Source organism: Pollicipes pollicipes, unplaced genomic scaffold, assembly GCF_011947565.3.
Source record: "Pollicipes pollicipes isolate AB1234 unplaced genomic scaffold, Ppol_2.1 Scaffold_4881;HRSCAF=5763_pilon_pilon_pilon, whole genome shotgun sequence".
NCBI lineage: Eukaryota > Metazoa > Arthropoda > Thecostraca > Pollicipedomorpha > Pollicipedidae > Pollicipes > Pollicipes pollicipes.
In genome coordinates, this window is record NW_023596576.1 from 25,576,861 (window position 1) to 25,595,325 (window position 18,465).

At 60.2% G+C, this 18,465-nt stretch overlaps 2 protein-coding genes across 2 annotated transcripts; both read left to right on the forward strand.

The window, feature by feature from the left end:
• The first annotated feature begins 1,732 nt into the window (after window positions 1-1,732).
• Window positions 1,733-7,168, forward strand: LOC119100168 (uncharacterized). The gene is made up of 8 exons (XM_037223277.1): window positions 1,733-1,747; window positions 1,985-2,059; window positions 2,129-2,256; window positions 2,761-2,943; window positions 4,674-4,829; window positions 5,744-5,927; window positions 6,214-6,387; window positions 6,993-7,168. Exons 1-8 carry the CDS (start codon window positions 1,733-1,735, stop codon window positions 7,101-7,103), a joined length of 1,026 nt encoding a protein of 341 aa, XP_037079172.1. The 3' UTR covers window positions 7,104-7,168.
• Window positions 7,169-9,510: 2,342 nt separating this feature from the next.
• LOC119100169 (dynein regulatory complex protein 1) lies at window positions 9,511-17,453 on the forward strand. Its single transcript, XM_037223278.1, has 12 exons — window positions 9,511-9,778; window positions 10,103-10,257; window positions 10,428-10,679; window positions 11,048-11,210; window positions 11,448-11,612; window positions 12,061-12,159; window positions 13,245-13,349; window positions 13,906-14,063; window positions 14,861-15,071; window positions 15,892-16,190; window positions 16,747-16,779; window positions 17,405-17,453. Exons 2-12 carry the CDS (start codon window positions 10,103-10,105, stop codon window positions 17,451-17,453), a joined length of 1,689 nt encoding a protein of 562 aa, XP_037079173.1. The 5' UTR covers window positions 9,511-9,778.
• The last annotated feature ends 1,012 nt before the right edge of the window (window positions 17,454-18,465 follow it).

Sequence of the window (18,465 nt, forward strand, 5' to 3'; positions counted from 1 at the left end):
TTCAAGGCTGACATAAGCATGGTTGAAAGTTAAAGCCAGCCAATCATTCTCAGGATCAACTAACACTTGACGGCCAAAGAACTAACAGTTTGAAATGTTTTTTACATACTTACATGCAGTGAGCGAAAATGGTATTCTAGCGCGACGGACTATCTAGATGATACTCTGTTCTATTCATCAACGAGCTAGACGCATATGATATTCCGAAATAAATCCTCGGTCCGCAAATCTACATATTGTTGCAGTTATTCCCGAAAACGCTGTGATATGACAGTTACCATGGTGTTCAGTGGACTTCATCATGGCTTTGGTTCTGCGAAATAAGGTCACTCACGAGACTGGCTTCAACCCCGTGAATTTTAACCAGTGGGTTTGGCTTTGGCTTGTCGTTGCCGTATATGAAAGCCACTGGCTTGGGCTCGGGGCTCACCCGTGCAAAAGTCGTAGCCACGGCCTTCTGACCCGGGATCGCATGTTACAAATATACGAAGCCACTGACTTTGGCATTTGCCTCGCGGTTCCAGACTTCGAAACCAACGGCTTCTCCTTCCGACTTCAACTTCATGTCATTGTCTTGGCTTTGGATTCGGCTTGGACGCCAAGAGACTGGATTCGTCCCAACACCTGATTCCCATGTGTTTTATTTACCGTAGCTATCAAGGCGAAAAGCCTCCTTGTGGATCTGATGAAAAGTGCATATCATTATCATCGTCTAACAGCATGGCAAAGCAAACACTTGCCAAAATCCCATTTGTGCGTGACGTACGAACAATGTCAGAGCTTTCTGCCCTGACACCTTGCGAAGGTAAACCTGCCAGGGCAGGTGTAAAATATTCAAAGATCAGGTGGCCGGAGCATCGTCACTAGCTCATGGCCCACCGAGCAGCTTAGGAGATGCTTTCGCGAAAATGGAGGGCCTACAAACCTATCTCCAGACAGTGGCGAGGTCAAGACAGAGGTCACGATATTGACAGGTCGCTGTAAGGGGAAGATCCGTTCCGTATTGTGATCTGCTGATAGGACCGGCGCGGTTCGGTAATCTGGAAACCTGCCCGCAACCACGCTACTGCCTGCGGAAGTGTATTACGGTGCCAGTTTTACCATGACAGCTGTTCTGGCTTCTCATAGGGACGATGTAGGACCAGTCCTACGCAGAGATATTGCAGTATAAACAACAAATAGCTAGCAGAGTTCGAAATCGCCTACGGAGCTGTGGGCCATGCCATAACTTCGTATTCACGTAACTAAGGTTTTTACCAGAAATTAATTTCCGTAGCGTATTATCGCGCACCTTGTATACCACATACCACATGATCTGACCATGCATAAACACTGCCCAAACGTTCAGAAGACTCTGTTCTTCTGTCAGGACTGTCAGGGAAATATCTGTATCGCCCATTTGTAAAGACATCTGTTTAAGAGTGGTTTTTAGCGTGTCCCATGATGCCTTGAGCCCATGTAATCTCATGTGCAGCCCGTTGTACTCTGACCCGGACACAGACACATCGACCTTGGGAGGAAAGTCCCCGTCCTCCCCGCCTGGGACCGGGGGAGTCGACGAAGTTGAAAATTGCTTCCCAGGGATTCGATGGTGTGACTAGATATTTACTCCGCGGATTAAGGTGAGCTTCAAGTCGAACTGCTGCGCCGCATCCCGGTGCCTGACCGTAATCACGATAATGTGGTGTTCCACTGCCCGTGTGTGCAGCTCGTAAGCTGGCTCGCATGACTCATGTTCGGCGTGCCGGTGACCGGGCGGGCCTCCGTTGCTGCAGGTGCTGCACCGCTTCCGCCCGCCGGCAGACGTCTTGCGCCGCCGGTGAGTCACCTGTGACGTCACGCGGCGGTCGCGAGGGCCGGCCGGTGCCCGCCTGCAGGCCAGTGTCCGCCGACGGGCGCTGACAGTCGGCAGCTGCGCGCCGCCGACGCCCGTCTGCCGCCCGTGCTCTGTGCCGTGCCGGCGCCGCACCCCGCCATGCCGCAGACCGGCGCCGCCGCCAAGGGCTTCCAGGACTCGGCCGTACAGAGCGCCTGCGGCCAGGAGGAGCCGGCGGCCGAGGTCGGCAAGGCCGCCGAGCCGGCCGAGCTGACCGCCGGAGACGAGCCCGACCGCGTCTCCATTGTGGAGCTGGAGACGGATCTGGCTGTGCTGGACGTGGCCGAGGGTGGTGACAAGGCGGCCGCGCCACCCGCCAGTCCCTACCCGGAGTTTCCGGAGACGAACCCGTTCCGGCTGCCGGAGACCGGCGCGCGCCGGCGCGACACGCGCCGGGCGTCGGCCGAGTCGCTGGCGCGTCGCCGCGGCTCGGCCTCAGAGCTGACGGTGGTCATCCCGCCGCCGGCCGCCGTCGGGTATGTGGGGCCACCGGAGCTCCTGGGCAGGTGCTGGGACCTGCTGGTGGCAGTGTGTGCGGTGGCATGCTCGTTCTGCTTACCTGTGGTTCCAGGCGACGTTTAAACGGAAAAATGGAAGTCAGGGGCATAAAGAGTCACACCTCATTTAACTTATTCCTTACGCACAACGCACCCCTACAGCGTTAAGATTAAAATTGGTGACAAATAAGCAAGGCGTACACCTCCGCAGTCCCTTGTCCTACATGTTGCGCGATGCAATTTTGATTGTGATACACTGATTTGCAATCGATTGTATGTGTTTTGCCAATATTGTCGGAACTGAAAATTGGTCGCTGTTTTTTGCGTCTCACAAAGAGGTACGCCAGGGCGTGTGCGGCGCTGACCGGGATGCCGCCGTGTCGCCAGGAGCGGCTCTGCGTTGGTGGCCCAGCGGGCGGTGGGCGTCGAGTCGGACCCGTCCGGCGGCGGCCGGCTGGCCAGCCTGGAGCGGCGCGACAGTATCTGGGATCGGCTGCCGCCGCCCGACCTGGAGCAGCGCCGCCTCTCGGACCAGGAAGGCGGAGCCAGCGCCGCCACCCGCCTGCTCAGGTGCGGCCACCGGCTGCTCGCGGCAGCGTTCGCTTGGGTGGCGGGGGCGCCGATGTTTGGTCATGGTATCGCGCCCCCGGCTCGGGGTACGCTGCCTGGTGCGCTTCCCTCGCTCAAGACTGGCAGATCGTCTTCGCTCGCCTCGAGCTTGGCAAATGGTTGGTCAGGCCAGATGTCAGGGTTTGGGATCGAAGGGCGACGGATTAGCAGAGGACGAATGGTGCGTGCGCAGGCTGCCGGAGACCCGTAGTCTGGTAGCATGAATAGATATCCGTCTGCTGCACACTACTGGATGATTTGTGGGAGGCTGGCCCAGGGCGGTGGCCAGAGGTGGCAGCGGCTGGCCGTCTGGGCCGGTTACACGGGGTCATGGCCGGGCGGCCAGGAACCGGAAGAGTGCATTGTAGACGCGTCCGTGGTAGCTCATTGTAAAATACGAGGCTCATTCGCCCAGTGCTAGAGGCTCGAAAAGAGAAACGAAAGGGTCTGATGCACACAAAGAAATAATCACAAGCAATGTCTGATAGAAAGGCAGAACAACCCTCCCAGTGTGATCATCCGCCTCCCATCACTCACCTGTGTCCAGTTGTTGTTGTTTCGGCTCCGCGCCAAACAGTTGTTTGGCGCGGAGCCGAAAGACCGCCGGTCTTTCGGCAGGTCTGCTACGCACGGCGTCGAGGCTCTAGCGGCTCGTGCTACTAAATGACTGCAGAGTCCCCTGCCGGATCTGTAGTGGGCAGATGTTGTCAGCTAGAGAGGTGCCATTTTGGGCTTGTGTTACCTCGGCCGCGGCCCCGCGAGCTAAGTGTGGCGCCTCTAGTCCGCAGCAGCCGGCGACCGCAGAATCCGCAGCTGTTCTGTAGTCATCGCGTAAGGTGTAAACGGGCCTTAAAGGCCTATGGCCGTTCGTGGTACGCAGCGGAGTACACAGTTACTTATACTGGCCGCTTGGTCGGTCCGGCTGCTTGTTGCCGTTACCTACATTGCCTTAATCACTTCACCGAGTAGTCCTCCCTGCCCCGTCGCCGTCAACTGACAGAACCGAAACATCCTCCCGGGATGGCATCTGTTATGGTATTTGGGTCTTGACCTCCGGTGCCTCCTGCTCGGACCTGACGCTGCGCGTCACTATGCACGTGTGTCCGGCGCGATGAAGGCCCGCTCCTCTTCATGTCCGCCGCCGCCTTAGAGCTCTGCTGAACAACTGGCTTATTATGTGTTAGACGTACTGTGTTCAGGGAACAGCGATGCAGCCTGGTCGCAAGCGCACTTCTGTGTGCACCCGGATGTTACGTTTGGATGTTTCCTCTGACGAAGAGAGCCCTTTTGCGCGCTGTCAGCTGACTGGCCGACGCTATCCGCATTATCGGCGTTACATCTTTGATGGTTCATGAAGCTCTTTATTGTCATCAGAGAGGCAAGCGTATGTCATTCGGACTGGTTCATGCGGATGCTACCAGCTGCGCATGCGACGACGGGACTGTGACTCCAAAGCGTGGTGCCACTCGGTGTTTTCCCTCGCACAGTGGGCCTTTTCACTTCGGGCCGGCGAGTGACCATTCGTTGTGCTACCTTTGGTTTGTGATGCTCACATAGGTAGCAGAGACTAATGGGGACACTCAAGTTTTATCGGTCGGGCTATAATTAAGTCGGCTTTACGAGTATCATGGACACAAGGGCTCTGGCCTGTCAACACGACACTGATAAGCGGCGTTTTCATGTCATCGCAGGTCTCCGTTCACCCTGGGCCAGGCGACGCCGACGCCGGACCAGACCAACGACGAGGGCCGCGACCTCTTCCTGGAGTTCGTCCGCGACAGGATCGAGGAGGACATCCAGGTTGACGAGCTGGCGCTGCAGGCGCAGAACGACGACTACTTCAACAGGTGGGCACGGATGCGAAGCGGGACGCGACCCGCCGGCCGGGCCACGCAACGAGCCCGTCACCGGGCCATCGTGGTCCGGTCGCGCCACGCTCTTACCGGCCATCGCGGTCCAGCCGCGCCACGCTCTGACCGGTCGGTGGGTCCGGCCGCGCCACGCTCTTACCGGCCATCGCGGTCCAGCCGCGCCACGCTCTGACCGGTCGGTGGGTCCGGCCGCGCCACGCTCTGACCGGTCGGTGGGTCCAGCCGCGCCATGCTCTGACCGGTCGGTGGGTCCAGCCGCGCCACGCTCTGACCGGTCGGTGGGTCCAGCCGCGCCACGCTCTGACCGGTCGGTGGGTCCGGCCGCGCCACGCTCTGACCGGTCGGTGGGTCCGGCCGCACCACGCTCTGACCGGTCGGTGGGTCCAGCCGCGCCACGCTCTGACCGGTCGGTGGGTCCAGCCGCGCCACGCTCTGACCGGTCGGTGGGTCCAGCCGCGCCACGCTCTGACCGGTCGGTGGGTCCAGCCGCGCCACGCTCTGACCGGTCGGTGGGTCCGGCCGCGCCACGCTCTGACCGGCTGGTGGGTCAAGCCGCGCCACGCTCTGACCGGTCCGAGCGCGGCAGGTCCGAGCCGCGCCCGGTACCAGGCTGGAAGTCGTGCCTGATAGTTCTGTAGTGCTGGCGAGGGTGCGTGGGCCGGCCATGGCAGCTGGGGCCGTCGGTCGAAAGCGGTCCCGTTTCTCTGCTGAGTCGCAACGCGCGATTCCGATTCGTTTTGACATGCTGGGCGGGCTGTAATCATCCTAAGAGTTCGGCTCGTCTCTTATCCGAGCAAGGTCAATTGCAGAGGTCGAGGCGCCCCACGTCATCCGCTATCAGGGGACCCAGTCGACGCGCCTCGTGACGTCACGTTGGCCGTTACTGGCAGGATCATGGCGCTGCCTGGCCTCAGCAACCCAGTATGGGCGCAGACAGGCACAGAGCTGCGTGCGCTGGCCGACGCCTTCGCGACCTCCCACCAGCGTCAGGAGCTGCGCTGCAAGGCCTTGCAGACCGACCTGACCGGCATCTCATGGGACCGGTTCCGCCAGCTGCTCGAAGAGCTCTTCTCGGTGCGTTCGCGGTCGGTGGAGACCGTGCTGGGTAGGATGGGCTCGGGCGAGGAAAGGGTGGACGGCCGACACCACGGGCAGATCGTGGGGGGGGGGGGGGGGGGGTAGGGGCCTGGCAGGGCGGTGTGACGGGCCCCATGGCTCCCAAGACTGCGAAGGCTGTGTCCTTTTCAGGCCTGTCTTTTCAGTAAGTGGTGTGGTTCTTGGTCCTCCCCCCCCCCCCCCACCCCAAGGACTCGATGCTGGTCCGGCCGGCGTCGCTGACGTGACCCCGGTGCGGCGGCAGGGCGAGGCGGGTGTGACCCAGGAGCGCATCCTGGTGCTGTTTTTCTTCCTGTCCGACTGCGTGGTGGCCACCATTCGACGGCACGCCTGGACCCACCTGCGGCGCCTTATCGAGTGGAGCCTGCGCTACATCGTGGAGCGCGTCTGCGCCCTGGTGCAGCAGGCTGGCGGATGGGTGAGTCGGGCTGCATCAGGTGGGATGTGTTGGTATGTGTCGGCCAGCGGTCAGTTAGAGTAGGCCTCGACACAAAATATCTTGCCGGTTCTTACGTGGAAACCTGTGGTGTCCTCTCGGCTCTAAATGTGTCTTTCCTTTTGTGAGCATTCCATCTTTATGAAACAGCATCTTAATGAATTTTTATCGTCCTAATGGGCCCTATGAGAGGCCAGAGAACCATGGCAACGGCGCACAAATGGGCCTTTGACCGTTGATCGTCTGATTTTGGAGGATATGGCATCCGTTCTGGGAACAAGACAATTAGAAAGCGCTTTTGTTACATCCAATTATGTTAAAACAGGCTTCGTATGGGGCTTCGGGAAATCGACAGATCCAATGCGTCAATAGGGAATGCTGAGTGGAGTTAAGCGCAAATATTGGCAACGGCGGGGTGTCGTCAGACTCACGTCAGTAAACCAGGTACAGTGTGCAACTTAGTCGGCATTCAAGCCCGGTGGAGTCTTGTGAAGTGTACAACATCGGCACGTATAGCTGACATAACACGCACGAGACCCAGGGTGCCCTGATTGGCCGGTGCGTTGACGCACGTCGCCACTCTGCAGGGCGTGGTGCTTCGCACATCGGCCGAGTACGTGTACATGGCGCTCAAGATGGCCACCTGCGGCCTGGTCTGTGTCGCCGCCATCATGTACATCAGGAAGTCGCTCAACTAGTGGCGGCGGCGCTGCGGTCCGCCCGGCGCCTGCCGTGGTCAGGGACGGCGCCCGGGGCTGGACGGTCGGCCGGCAGCGGCGCTGGGGCCCGCCCGGCGCCGGCCGAGGTCAGGGACGGCGTCCGCGGCCGGCGGCGGCGCTGCGGTCCCCCCTGCGCCGGCCGTGGTCAGGGACGGCGCCCGGGGCTGGACGGTCGGCCGGCAGCGGCGCTGGGGCCCGCCCGGCGCCGGCCGAGGTCAGGGACGGTGTCCGCGGCCGGCGGCGGCGCTGCGGTCCGCCCGGCGCCGGCCGTGGTCAGGGACGGCGCCCGCGGCCAGACCGGTCATGGCCAGCGGCGGCGCGCCGCGTTCGTCGGATTACGTACGTTTGACCGATGTTAGCGTCCGCGGAGGCTCTCTCGGCGAGCTGTTTGAATGATAGAATACTCACGGCTCGGACATGGGTGTATTGGTCGCGCCGGCTGCAGCCTTGGTCACACAGCGTATCGGTCAAATCTGCTCTCTCTTTCATTTAGCTATACGGTCTAACTCGACCGTAGCCGGAGTCAGGTCGTTTCCTTTTGGCGAGACGCAGGCTGCCGATTGCCAATTGCCGCGGCCCTTGTATGTATTATGTTCCTGCGCTTTGAAGCCCTTGTTATTCGGCCGCTGTCCGTCTGCGTGATGCCGCGACCGCCTGGAGCGCAGGGTCCACCGAGGAGACGGCTGGTCTGTGTGGTCTGTGTCTGTGGTTTGGCTGGTCTGTGGGGCCTCTGGCGAATGCTCCCGGCTCGCCGACAGCCGGTGGCACGCTGGCGTGCCGTGGGAGGCGGCTGGAGGGGTTTTGAGTGTTTCAGTTGTGATATGAATATCTTTCAGACGTCGCCCTCGGAGCGAGAGGGTGGCCTCGTTCGTAGCATGCTGTAGCCCGTGCACACAAATGATTCCTCACCTCAACCGGCTCCATAGACCAACTACTGCCCAAAGTACAACTCAGAATATTAGGATCAATCCGTGCCGTCCAGTGCCGGTTTCCGCCTGTCTTTGCCGTCGCCCCATCGCGTTATCAGCGCCGTGTCATCTTTGCCCGGTGCTCCGCTGACATTCAGCCCACTGGCAGTCAGAACTGCTCCACCGAACCTCACACCGGTCCGCCACCGGTGCCAGGCGCACGCGGCCGCCACCGGCTCGCTCCGCTCATGAACGGACACGTCCGGCGGCGGACCGGCCGTGCCGTGCACCGCGGCGGTGGCCCCCTCCCCTCCCCGTCCCTCGCCGAGTGTGGTGAGACACGCCGTGGGGGCACGCCCGCCCCGCCGCGTCACCTGCCATGGGAGCTGGTGGCCGCCCGAGCTGCGTGATGTCGCGTGGCCCACTGGGGACGTCACCTGCCATGGGAGCCGGCGGCCGCTCGAGCTGCGTGATGTCGCGTGGCCCGCTGGGGACGTTACCTGCCATGGGAGCCGGCGGCCGCTCGAGCTGCGTGATGTCGCGTGGCCCACTGGGGACGTCACGTGCCATGGGAGCCGGCGGCCGCTCGAGCTGCGTGATGTCGCGTGGCCCACTGGGGACGTCACGTGCCGGAGAGCCGCTCTCATCATCGGCGGTGACCCCGGATGTCGGTGAGGGGCTCCGACGGCTGCCATTGGTCGCAGCGTGCGCGACCGTGCGTCTCGGTGTCGCCCGTGTATCACGGGAGGCCCGCGCGCGGCTGTAGGCGGGCGGGCGAGTGTCGCTGGGTTAGGGTCGGAGCGGGGGTGACTGACAGGAGCGTCCGCCGACCGCCGCTAGTGTGTCCGCCGGGGTCCGAGGGACGCCTGTGGGCCGGAATGACGTCATCATCGCGCACAGCGTCTTGGTATGTTTTGTTGGAGAGCGTCTTGTACTGAAATGGGCTTTTCCGCCTCGTTCCTGAGTAGAGTGGTTACACTAGTGACTCGCTCTGTCGTATTGGAAAGTTGCTCCTAGTCGTTTGAGTAAATAAAACGGCAATTTTATACGTGTTTTCGCCTGGTGACTATACGTGAACTACCGAACGAAGTGAGGATGAAGCTATCATGACGGGGCGTTGTGATAGGCATGACTGTTGTGATGTGCACGTAAGGTGGCATCTCGAGTAGAACCCGGTGATGTCAGGGTGACTTTGCAAAATCAATCTTCTGGGATGTAGCTCTGTTTCTGTTTTTGTTTTGTTTTGTTTTTGTTTGGTACGATGCCAACACAGCTGCTGAGTACTGAAGCGGGTATTTTGTTTCTAACCGAGTAGCGGAACTGAACAGGTGCTGGTAGCTCACATGTAAACAATCGTCATCCCTTGCGATCGATATCGGCTGCAATTATGCGTTGGGGCGAGGTTCACTGTGACGGAAGCGTTTGCATGCTAGTACCGTTACCAAGGCAACGAGTGTCTCCGCAGCTTTATCAATGAGGGGTTCAGAATCCGGCACGAACCGAACCGCAGGCGGGACGAATCTGAGTGGTCGGCAGTGGGGTGGGTGCGTGATGACGCCAAAAGGCGATGCAAGCCCGATGCATGTGCAGTGGACTAGCATGGCTTCCTTGCGAGCTAGTGACGCATCGATTGTTTAGCCGACACTGAAGTAACGACGCAAGAACGAACGGCTTCTGCGAAACGACCACAGCCGACTGAAGCACGTTTGTGTTCGCACGACTGACCACGAATTATTCGATAACGAGGTAAGCCCACGCTTGGTGTGGAAACAAGCATTGCTGCACCGTGCTTTAGTCCAATTCATTTACTGGCTTGCTCGAAGTGAAAATGCCGCTCTTCGACGGATGATTGATGGTATCTACCAACAAAGAACAGTTCGGCCGTGGGCGGCTGTCCATTGTCGCGTAATGAGTTAGGTCATTGCGAATGCCCACGTTTCGGCCACATAGCTGGCCAGAACTACTCAACAGAATAACCCGACGGCGTTCGACCCCTTTTCCTGATTCGGACGGATTTGCCGGTTCATCTACCATTTGCCAGGCCGCCGTTAACGCTCCACGCCAGCGCAGATGGCCCACCGCGGCAGGAAGATGGAGGAAGAGGCGCTGAAGAGCAGCATCGCCGCCGACCTCGAGTCTAATGTCGCCGCCGTCCGCATCAACGCACGGCGCATGCGCATTCAGCGCTTCAAGGAGAACGTGCGCCGGCAGGAGCAGCTCGCGCAGTACGTCACCGGTGGTGGGCGGTGCATGACCCAAGGCAGCTGCATGGGAATCATCGTTTGTCGTATATTACAAGTTCGATTGAATACATCGGGCGAACAAAGCACATCTGAGCGACAGTCTGTGACAGTCACTGCCACTGTTCTGCAATGACCCCGCTCCCCGTGTGCAGGCTGGGTCTGGAATCGGCGCCGGTGGAGGTGGCCATGGTGACGAAACAGCTGGCCGAGAGCCGCCAGAAGCTGGAGAAGGTCGAGGACGACGGCCTGGAGATGGTGACCAACGTTCACGTTGCCTTTCTGAGCCGGGAGGCGGGCTACCGGAAAAACGCCGAGCTCAGCCAGCAGCAGCGTCAGCAGCGGCTGCGGGAGGACGCCGAGCTGGCGCAAGAGCGGTTCGACAGGATCTCCGAGCTCTGGGACAGGTGGGACCACGACCGGCTCGGGGGTCGACATTCAGGTAGAAAGTGATGGGTGGACACCGCTTTCAGTGCGTTTCGTGACGCTGTTACGCCGCTGCGAGTGACTGCACTTTTTGTCGGTTTTCTCGTGGCGCATTGTCCGCTTGTCCTCCCAAAATCGATCGCATCAGAACACCAATCGGCCTGAACCTTTTTGCCACGGATTTTTGCCCCTGCGTGACACGAGGCTTAAATAGAGGCTAAGCGTGCGCCCGTCGGGCGTTGGCACTGTATCGCTTTGTGTTCATCAAAGGGTTAGTCACGGTGGTGATGGCGCATGAGAGCTGTCGGTTCTCATTTCGCCAGCTGACGGGTGCTCTGCTGCCGCGCAGTGCTATAGCACGTGCTCCGGGCAGTCTACATGTGCACCTGACGAGCCAGCGGGCGCTCTGCGACGAGCTGATGGCGCAGAAGGAGGCGGTCGTCAAGAGCCTGGAGGCGGAGCTGCGCTGTATGGATGACGAGTACAATGTTGAGGTGGCCACCCACGGGCAGGTGAGGTGGCTCCCGCTGCGCGAGCGTCATGACCAACCCTCCGCCGTCGGTCAGGAGCGCTCTGTGGCTGTGTTATCAGGAGCAGTGTTTGTGTTGTCTTACGAGCATTGTTTGTCCTGTCAGGAGCGTTTATCTCCGGAAAATGGTGATGTCACATGGTATCTTGACGCGCTCTCGCCAGTGACTATTCACGAGCGACCTTTCACTATTCGCCAGTTCTGCTCTCTGGCACTGTAGGACACCACGGTGCTGATTCAGAGGATGAAGGACCAGCTTGTCATCCTGCGGAACGCCTACGTTCGCGAACTGATGCAGATCTACGATGCGATGAGGGAAGACCTAGATGAGACGCGAGAAAGACATCAGCATGACTGGCAGGAAAAGCTGGATGAAATCGTTGCCGTAAGCGATGGGAATTGCGTGTTGTTTCAGTGCCGAAAAACGCTGTTTTAGATATACGTCAGCTAAGAAACGTGTTCACGTTATTTTCTGCATACTCAGCACGTTGAAGAATTTGCAAAGGAATTCCCAGTTTAGCGTCTTGGTGGTGCGGTACGGTGGTGCGATACCTCGGTGGCTGATGTGGCCGAGCACTGATGTTGACACCAGCTCAGGCCTGCCGAAGTGCTGGGGGCCCGTCAATATTTCTGCTCATGACAGGTTTGCTGCCAAGCTCATAAACCTGCGTAAGTTTACTGTTCAAAGCAGAACCGTTGCGAAGACAGTTGCGCGCGATTGCTGGGACCCTCGCCTGGTGACCGCCGCGAGAGTCGCGTGTACCGAACGAGAGAATGGCCCAGATGTGTGCCGCGTGGGTGACGCCCGTCTCGCGCGCGCCGTCTGACGGCAGATGGAGGAGAAGCGTCTAGCCGGCTACATCCAGATGACGGACGAGCACGACCAGGAGATGGACAGCGTGCACCGCGAGGATGCCGATGAGTACCGCCAGGTGAGGCGACCGCCACAGCCGCTCTATCCATGCCGTGGACAGCCGACGAGTACCGCCAGGTGAGGCGGCCGTCCCAGCTGCTCTGGCCATGCCGTGGACAGGCCGACGAGTACCGCCAGGTGAGGGCGGAACCGTCCACAAAAGCTGGCTCTGGCCATGCCGTGGACAGGGCCGACCCGAGTACCCGCCAGGTGAGGCGGCCGCCACAGCCGGCTTCTGGCCATGCCGTGGACAGGCCGACGAGTAGCGCCAGGTGAGGCCGGCCCACAGCCGCCTGGCCCGTGGACAGGCCGACGAGTACCGCCAGGTGAGGCGGCCGCCACAGCCGCTCTGGCCATGCCGTGGACAGGCCGACGAGTACCGCCAGGTGAGGCGGCCGCCACAGCCGCTCTGGCCATGCCGTGGACAGGCCGACGAGTGCCGACAGGTGGGGCGACCGCCACAACCGCTCTGGCCATGCTGTGGACAGGCCGACGAGTACCGCCAGGTGAGGCGACCGCCACAGCCGCTCTATCCATGCCGTGGACAGGCCGACGAGTACCGCCAGGTGAGGCGACCGCCACAGCCGCTCTGGCCATGCCGTGGACAGGCCGACGAGTACCGCCAGGTGAGGCGGCCGCCACAGCTGCTCTGGCCATGCCGTGGACAGGCCGACGAATACCGACAGGTGAGGCGGCCGCCACAGCTGCTCTGGTCATGCCGTGGACAGGCCGACGAGTACCGCCAGGTGGGGCGACCGCCACGACCGCTCTGTCCATGCCGTGGACAGGCTCTGCGGGGGCGATCCGGGTACCGGCGGGCGGACTCACCAGTGGTGTGGTGACGGTCTGTTTGCCTGCTCGATGGCTGGAGCGGGGTCAAGAGCCCGTGTGTGCATCGTATGCGCTGGCGTAAGCCGCTGGCTTCGTTGCGGTCAGTACGGAGTGTCTTTTCGGCTTCTGGGGAAGCGGAGGGGGGGGGGGGGGCTTTGTCAACTTCTGGCTCCATTGATGTAATGCACTTGCGAGATCCCTTGCCGGTGGCGCGATCTCGACCTGACTCTGCGCTTAACCGGGGATCTGAGTTAATGAGAAGTGCGACTGCAGGTTCGAAGCACGCTGGAGAAAGACGTGGAGCTGTTACAACAGCAACTGGAGCAGCTTAAGGCTGCCTGTTTGCTCAACACAGAAAAGCTGGACTACAATTACCAGGTATTGTGACATTGTCCGTGCCTCGCGTAAATGTACGCACATTTGACTGGTAGTGATTTGTTGGACACCGATGGCTAACTGAGCGTATCCTGATTCCCGGTGTTCAGGTCAGTGTGGCATATTGGCATCTCCCTGGTGGTGACCTGATCCTGGCATAACGGGCCGCCCATGTTAGCTGCATGAGAAGCTCATCGCCACCGTCAAAGCGAGCGCTACCTTCGATGATGGCGCCGTCTAGCTCCAGGCTGTGGCCATCTGATCCAAGACCTCCAGCCAAACCATATGTTATTCTCCTCGAGTCATCGAGAAGATCGAGAGATATCATCGAGTCGCCTGATACTAAAAGAGCACATGACAACTTTGCGCGATGCTTTTTGATGCAACACCGTCTCCGCAAACAACAGCGTGCCCATATGGATACAGTATAGGTATCTCGCTAATGGTCTTTTTTGTGCGTAGCTATCGCCAGCTTTTTGTCCGTGGCTGATGCGCAGGCGGTCTGCCCGCCTCCGTTCCTGGATGCGCCACTGAATTTGGCGTCTGCCACCACCGACAGGTACTGCGGCGCCGGGACGAGGAGTCCACCATCACCAAGTCCCAGCAGAAACGCAAGCTTAACAAGCTACAGGACATCTTCAACGGCCTGAAGCAGCGGCTGGCCGAGCAGGAGCGCAGTCAGAAGGCTGAGCTGCAGCAGCTGACGTCTGATATCAGGCACGGGCGGGCGGCGGTCCGGACGAACACAGGCGCAGCGGACCCCAGACGCGGGACCCAGCTGGGGTCCGAGCGGTCCCAGGCACGAGTCTTGAAATGGAAGAGAGAGGGACTGTAACCCAGCGAAATTGAGCGGACGTGTTAGACGTGGTGTGTGCCTGGGAGTCCGAAGACACCAGCAGCCGCGCCGTGTTCGTCTCCTGGCGTAGTCATCATCCGCCAGCGCTGCCGCGATGAGCAACCGTGGTGTAGCCAGTGATCCTCGCACCGACTTATTGAATTACGAAACTTTCCCGCTTGCCTAATTGGTATATTGACAGGGAAAGTTCCCGTAGAACTCCAGCTTGCCTGCTGCACATATGTGTTCATTGACAGTGCCCGGCTCGGCCGCTCCGCCAGCTGACAGTACCCAGCTCGGTCGCTTCGCCAGCTGACAGTACCCAGCTCGGCCGCTCCGCCAGCTGACGGTACCCAGCACGGTCGCTCCGCCAGTTGACAGTACCCAGCTCGGTCGCTCCGCCAGCTGACAGTACTCAGCTTGGTCGCTCCGCCAGCTGACGGTACCCAGCACGGTCGCTCCGCCAGTTGACCGCGCCGGCTCGCTCGCTGCACCAGTTGACCATGTCTGGCTCGGTCGCTGCACCAGTTGACCATGTCTGGCTCGGTCGCTCCACCAGTTGACCATGTCTGGCTCGGTCGCTCCGCCAGCTGACCGGCGCCGGCTCGGTCGCTCCACCAGTTGACCACGTCTGGCTCGGTCGCCCCGCCAGCTGACCGGCGCGGGCCGTGTGGCGCAGGCGCCTGACGGACATGCTGGTGGACCTGGGCGAACGGAACCAGCACTTCGTGTCGGTGCACAATCGGCAGCTGCACCAGATCTTCGAGATGACATACGAGAGCTGCCGCCGCCAGCTGGACAAGGTGGTGCGCGCCGACAAGGTCATCCACGAGCAGCAGCTGGGCCTCCCCTTCACATCGCCCGACCTCGAGTTTCTGGCGCCGCCCGAGGTGAGAACCAGGTGGCACGCGCGGCCGCTGGCTCGCGGGTTGAGCTCGCCTGCCGCCGACTACAGCTCACTGAGAGGCCATTTAAATGGGTTTTCATATTTGTGTGGGGTTTTGAACTGAAATAGCCATCTTGAGATCATTCGGTGCCGTTCAAAGCGCTGCCCTTCTCCATACTCAAATCCCTCTAGTTTCTGAGCTACGCGCCCGCGAAGGTGCGAACTTTGGTGGAGACTTTTTCAAGGTCACTCAGGCATCCAAGACGCCGTCATAACTTCATTCAAATCATGCTATTCCACTGTCCATGCTGCGATCAAGGTCAAACAAAAATATAATTGTCTCGTTCATATCTGACGTTTGTGAACACGATCTCCAGGTATAATGGCCGTTAAATGGCGTTCAAGTAATGTTTTGCAAGGTGCGATGACGTAATCAAACAATGACGTATGCAGGAGCATATGCACCGAACAGAGAAGTTGTTATGTGTAGAGGAGTCTTTCCCACTTAAAATAAGCCAATATTTGTAAGTGAGCTCATTTCATCATGGCTGATGCTTGCTTCAGTATCTTCAAATATGGAACATTCCCTTTAAGGTGGGGATGTGGCATTTGGTGGCTAAGAGTGTGTATTGTCAGTTTGTTCGACGTGCCGTCTTGCTCTGGTGTCTTGAGCTTTCCGCACCAGTACAGATCAGTCATCTGTAGACGTCGTAGCGGACCTTCCCGTTCCAGTCGATCACACGTGTGTAGCCTCAGTCGGCGGTGTGCTCCAACATGTGCTCGCTCGCCTCTTGAATACGTCACACCTCTCCCTTTCCCGCCAGATCAAGACGGACTCGGCGATGGAGGTGGTCCGCGAGACGCTGAGCGGTGAGGCGGAGGTGCCGGCAGCCGGCAGCGGCCCTGCCCTCTCGGCCGTCACCGGGCCGGCGCCGCCTCTGCTGCGCCGCCTCCTGCTGCTGCTGAGCGACGAGGCCGGCTTCCTGGTGGAGGACAAGCTACACCGGCTGCTGGCCGAGGTGGGCGGCGAGGAGGCGGTGCTGCTGCGGCTGGACGCCGTCATGACAGCGCTCGGCGTCCGCTCGCCGGCTGATCTGGAGCAGCTCTGTCAGTACTTCGTCCGGTGAGGAAGGAGGCACTCTCGACTGCCGGGTGTCACGGTGCTCGGTCAGGGCAGCGTAGAGATGGGCAGGGATGCAGTGTTTCAAGTCAGGACAGGGATGAACTGCGGCGGAGTTTCGGTACTCGGTCGATTCGGACCAGCACTGGGCCTGATGAGCGGAGTGTGATGGTATTTTATCCTGCGGGATCAAGTTGGAGACGGCCGTGCGACGAGTGTGCCGCTGTTTTTGCACTAACTACTGCGTGCTACGGTGATTTCATGGCTCACTGCATCCAGGCCTCAATCCAGTTATGCCATGAAACGTAAATGAATAAGCTACCTTTAACCATACATCGATGTTGGAACAGCTTACGTGCCACTTGGCTTCGTTCACTGACAACTGGGCGTATGTCGGCCTGAATGGCGGACTATCTGACGAGACATGGCTTATCCGCTGACAATAGCCGCCACGTCTCCATCACGGGCATCAGTGCCACGCGACAGCCGGCGTCACCTGAGACCCGAGCGACACGCCCCCCCCCCCCCCCCCCCGCCCACAACCCGCTCCTCCGACCAGGTACGCGTCGCCGGCACCGAGCGAGGAGGAGCTGCCGCCGCGGCCGTCGCGGCCGCCGCCGCCGGCCGTCGTGCGCTCGTCGCCGGCTCTGGGCAGCGCCGGCAGCCGACCGTCCGATGCGGCCGTCTCGCCCTTGGCTCGCAGCGTGCAGCGCGATCCAAGCCGCTCCGAGACGTCGTCCTCGGCCTCCGAGGAGAGCGGCAGCGGCAGTGGCGGCGGCAGCGGCGGCGGCGAGCCGGCGGACCAGCCACCAGAGCGGCTGCTGGTCTCGCCGGACGGTGTGCTCCGTGGCCTGGCCGACTTCCTGGACGAGCAGCGGCAGCACGCCGGCGCCAGTGTGGCCAACGACGGCGCGCCCAGCGCCGCCAGTCGCTGGGCGCGTCGGCCACCGCCGCCGATCGGCGCCAACTTCTGGCACCGTTTCCTGCACGTACAGCCCGACTCGCAACGGCGGCTGTGGCGCGCGCTGGCTACCGGCCTGCAGCGCTACAATACGGTGCTGCAGGAGCGCCAGCAGCTGCGCCTGCAGGTGCAGCACCTGGCGCAGCAGAACGGCGAGCTGCGCCAGCTACTGCACTCACACCTTAGCCGTCAGCTGGGCGGTAACGGCTGACGGCGGTGACGCGCGCCGGCCAGCAGCGACCCCCGCGACCGTCAGCGTCACCTCCGCCTGCGCCGTCACCGTCACCGTCACCGGACCGGCCTGAAAAATCGCACTGTCGCGGCCGACAACGTCATCGTTTTTAAAGCGTCGTGAACGGCGAGTGAAACAAAATTGTTCGAGCGTATGTCAGGCTTTTGGCTGGCGAAAGACATAAATATGGTAGTCGCCGCCGATGTTGAAGTACTTATGTTTTGAGGAGGACGACATGTTTTTCCCCGCTGTCTTGTCCGTTACGCTCACTCGTGACGTGCTGCCGACAGCGTGCTCGTTTGATCCCTCTACCCTGTAGTGAGGCTGTTAAGAAATTGTCGACTAATCATCTGCATTGTTTTACATTGTTTGGCACTTGGCGCGGGCTCTGGCTGCCGGACGAACCTATTTCTGTGCAGGCTGCCATCCGGGAGGCTGTCGCTGGGACTGAACGTCGTGTGACTGAATGAGTGAACATCGCTGACGACTTCTGGACCTGATCAAGTGCATAGGAGTGTCGGCGCAGGTGCAGATGTGCTGGTACTCGTTCCGCATTTTCCGCACGACTCCTAGTGGACCAGTAACGGCGACCGGCCGCTGCGACGTGTGCAAGCATGGTCTGCCCCGTCCTTTGATGCGTACGGATGCAGCGACCAACGGCGTGATGCTGAGTACGGTGACTGCCTTGCCACGACCAGACCATTGTAGTTGCTTCTGGAACGTCCGCGTCGCCATAGCCATTGAACCACATCTGTCACGCCTAAATACGAGTGTGGACGGAGGCCGTTGATTTAAGCAGCAAATCTGCATGTTCCGCCCTGCGTTTGTGGCGCCGAGATACAAGCAAAACAGCTGACCAGGCCAGGTACTTACACCACATGCCGTGATGAACCCGGCAAGAAACTCTTCGATCATCTATGGTCTCGAGGTTTTAGTATGCGTATTGCATACCGTCCGGCGAGTCCGACATTTGCGACTGCAGCTAGGCAGCCCCAGAATCAGCACAGTTCTGAGTACACTCGTGCCGTGTCCCAACGGTGCAGTCGCGCGTCCTTCCTTCTGCCACGTCCAACTCCACTCAATCT

Excerpts from the sequence above, each read along its gene's own strand:
- LOC119100169 (XM_037223278.1), top strand. The coding sequence starts at position 10,103 with ATGGCCCACCGCGGCAGGAAGATGGAGGAAGAGGCGCTGAAGAGCAGC. Across the intron at positions 11,613-12,060 it reads AGCTGGATGAAATCGTTGCC|ATGGAGGAGAAGCGTCTAGC; the intron begins GTAAGCGATGGG and ends GTCTGACGGCAG. Across the intron at positions 16,191-16,746 it reads CTCTGTCAGTACTTCGTCCG|GTACGCGTCGCCGGCACCGA; the intron begins GTGAGGAAGGAG and ends TCCTCCGACCAG.
- LOC119100168 (XM_037223277.1), top strand. Across the intron at positions 2,944-4,673 it reads GCCGCCACCCGCCTGCTCAG|GTCTCCGTTCACCCTGGGCC; the intron begins GTGCGGCCACCG and ends ATGTCATCGCAG. Across the intron at positions 4,830-5,743 it reads AACGACGACTACTTCAACAG|GATCATGGCGCTGCCTGGCC; the intron begins GTGGGCACGGAT and ends CGTTACTGGCAG.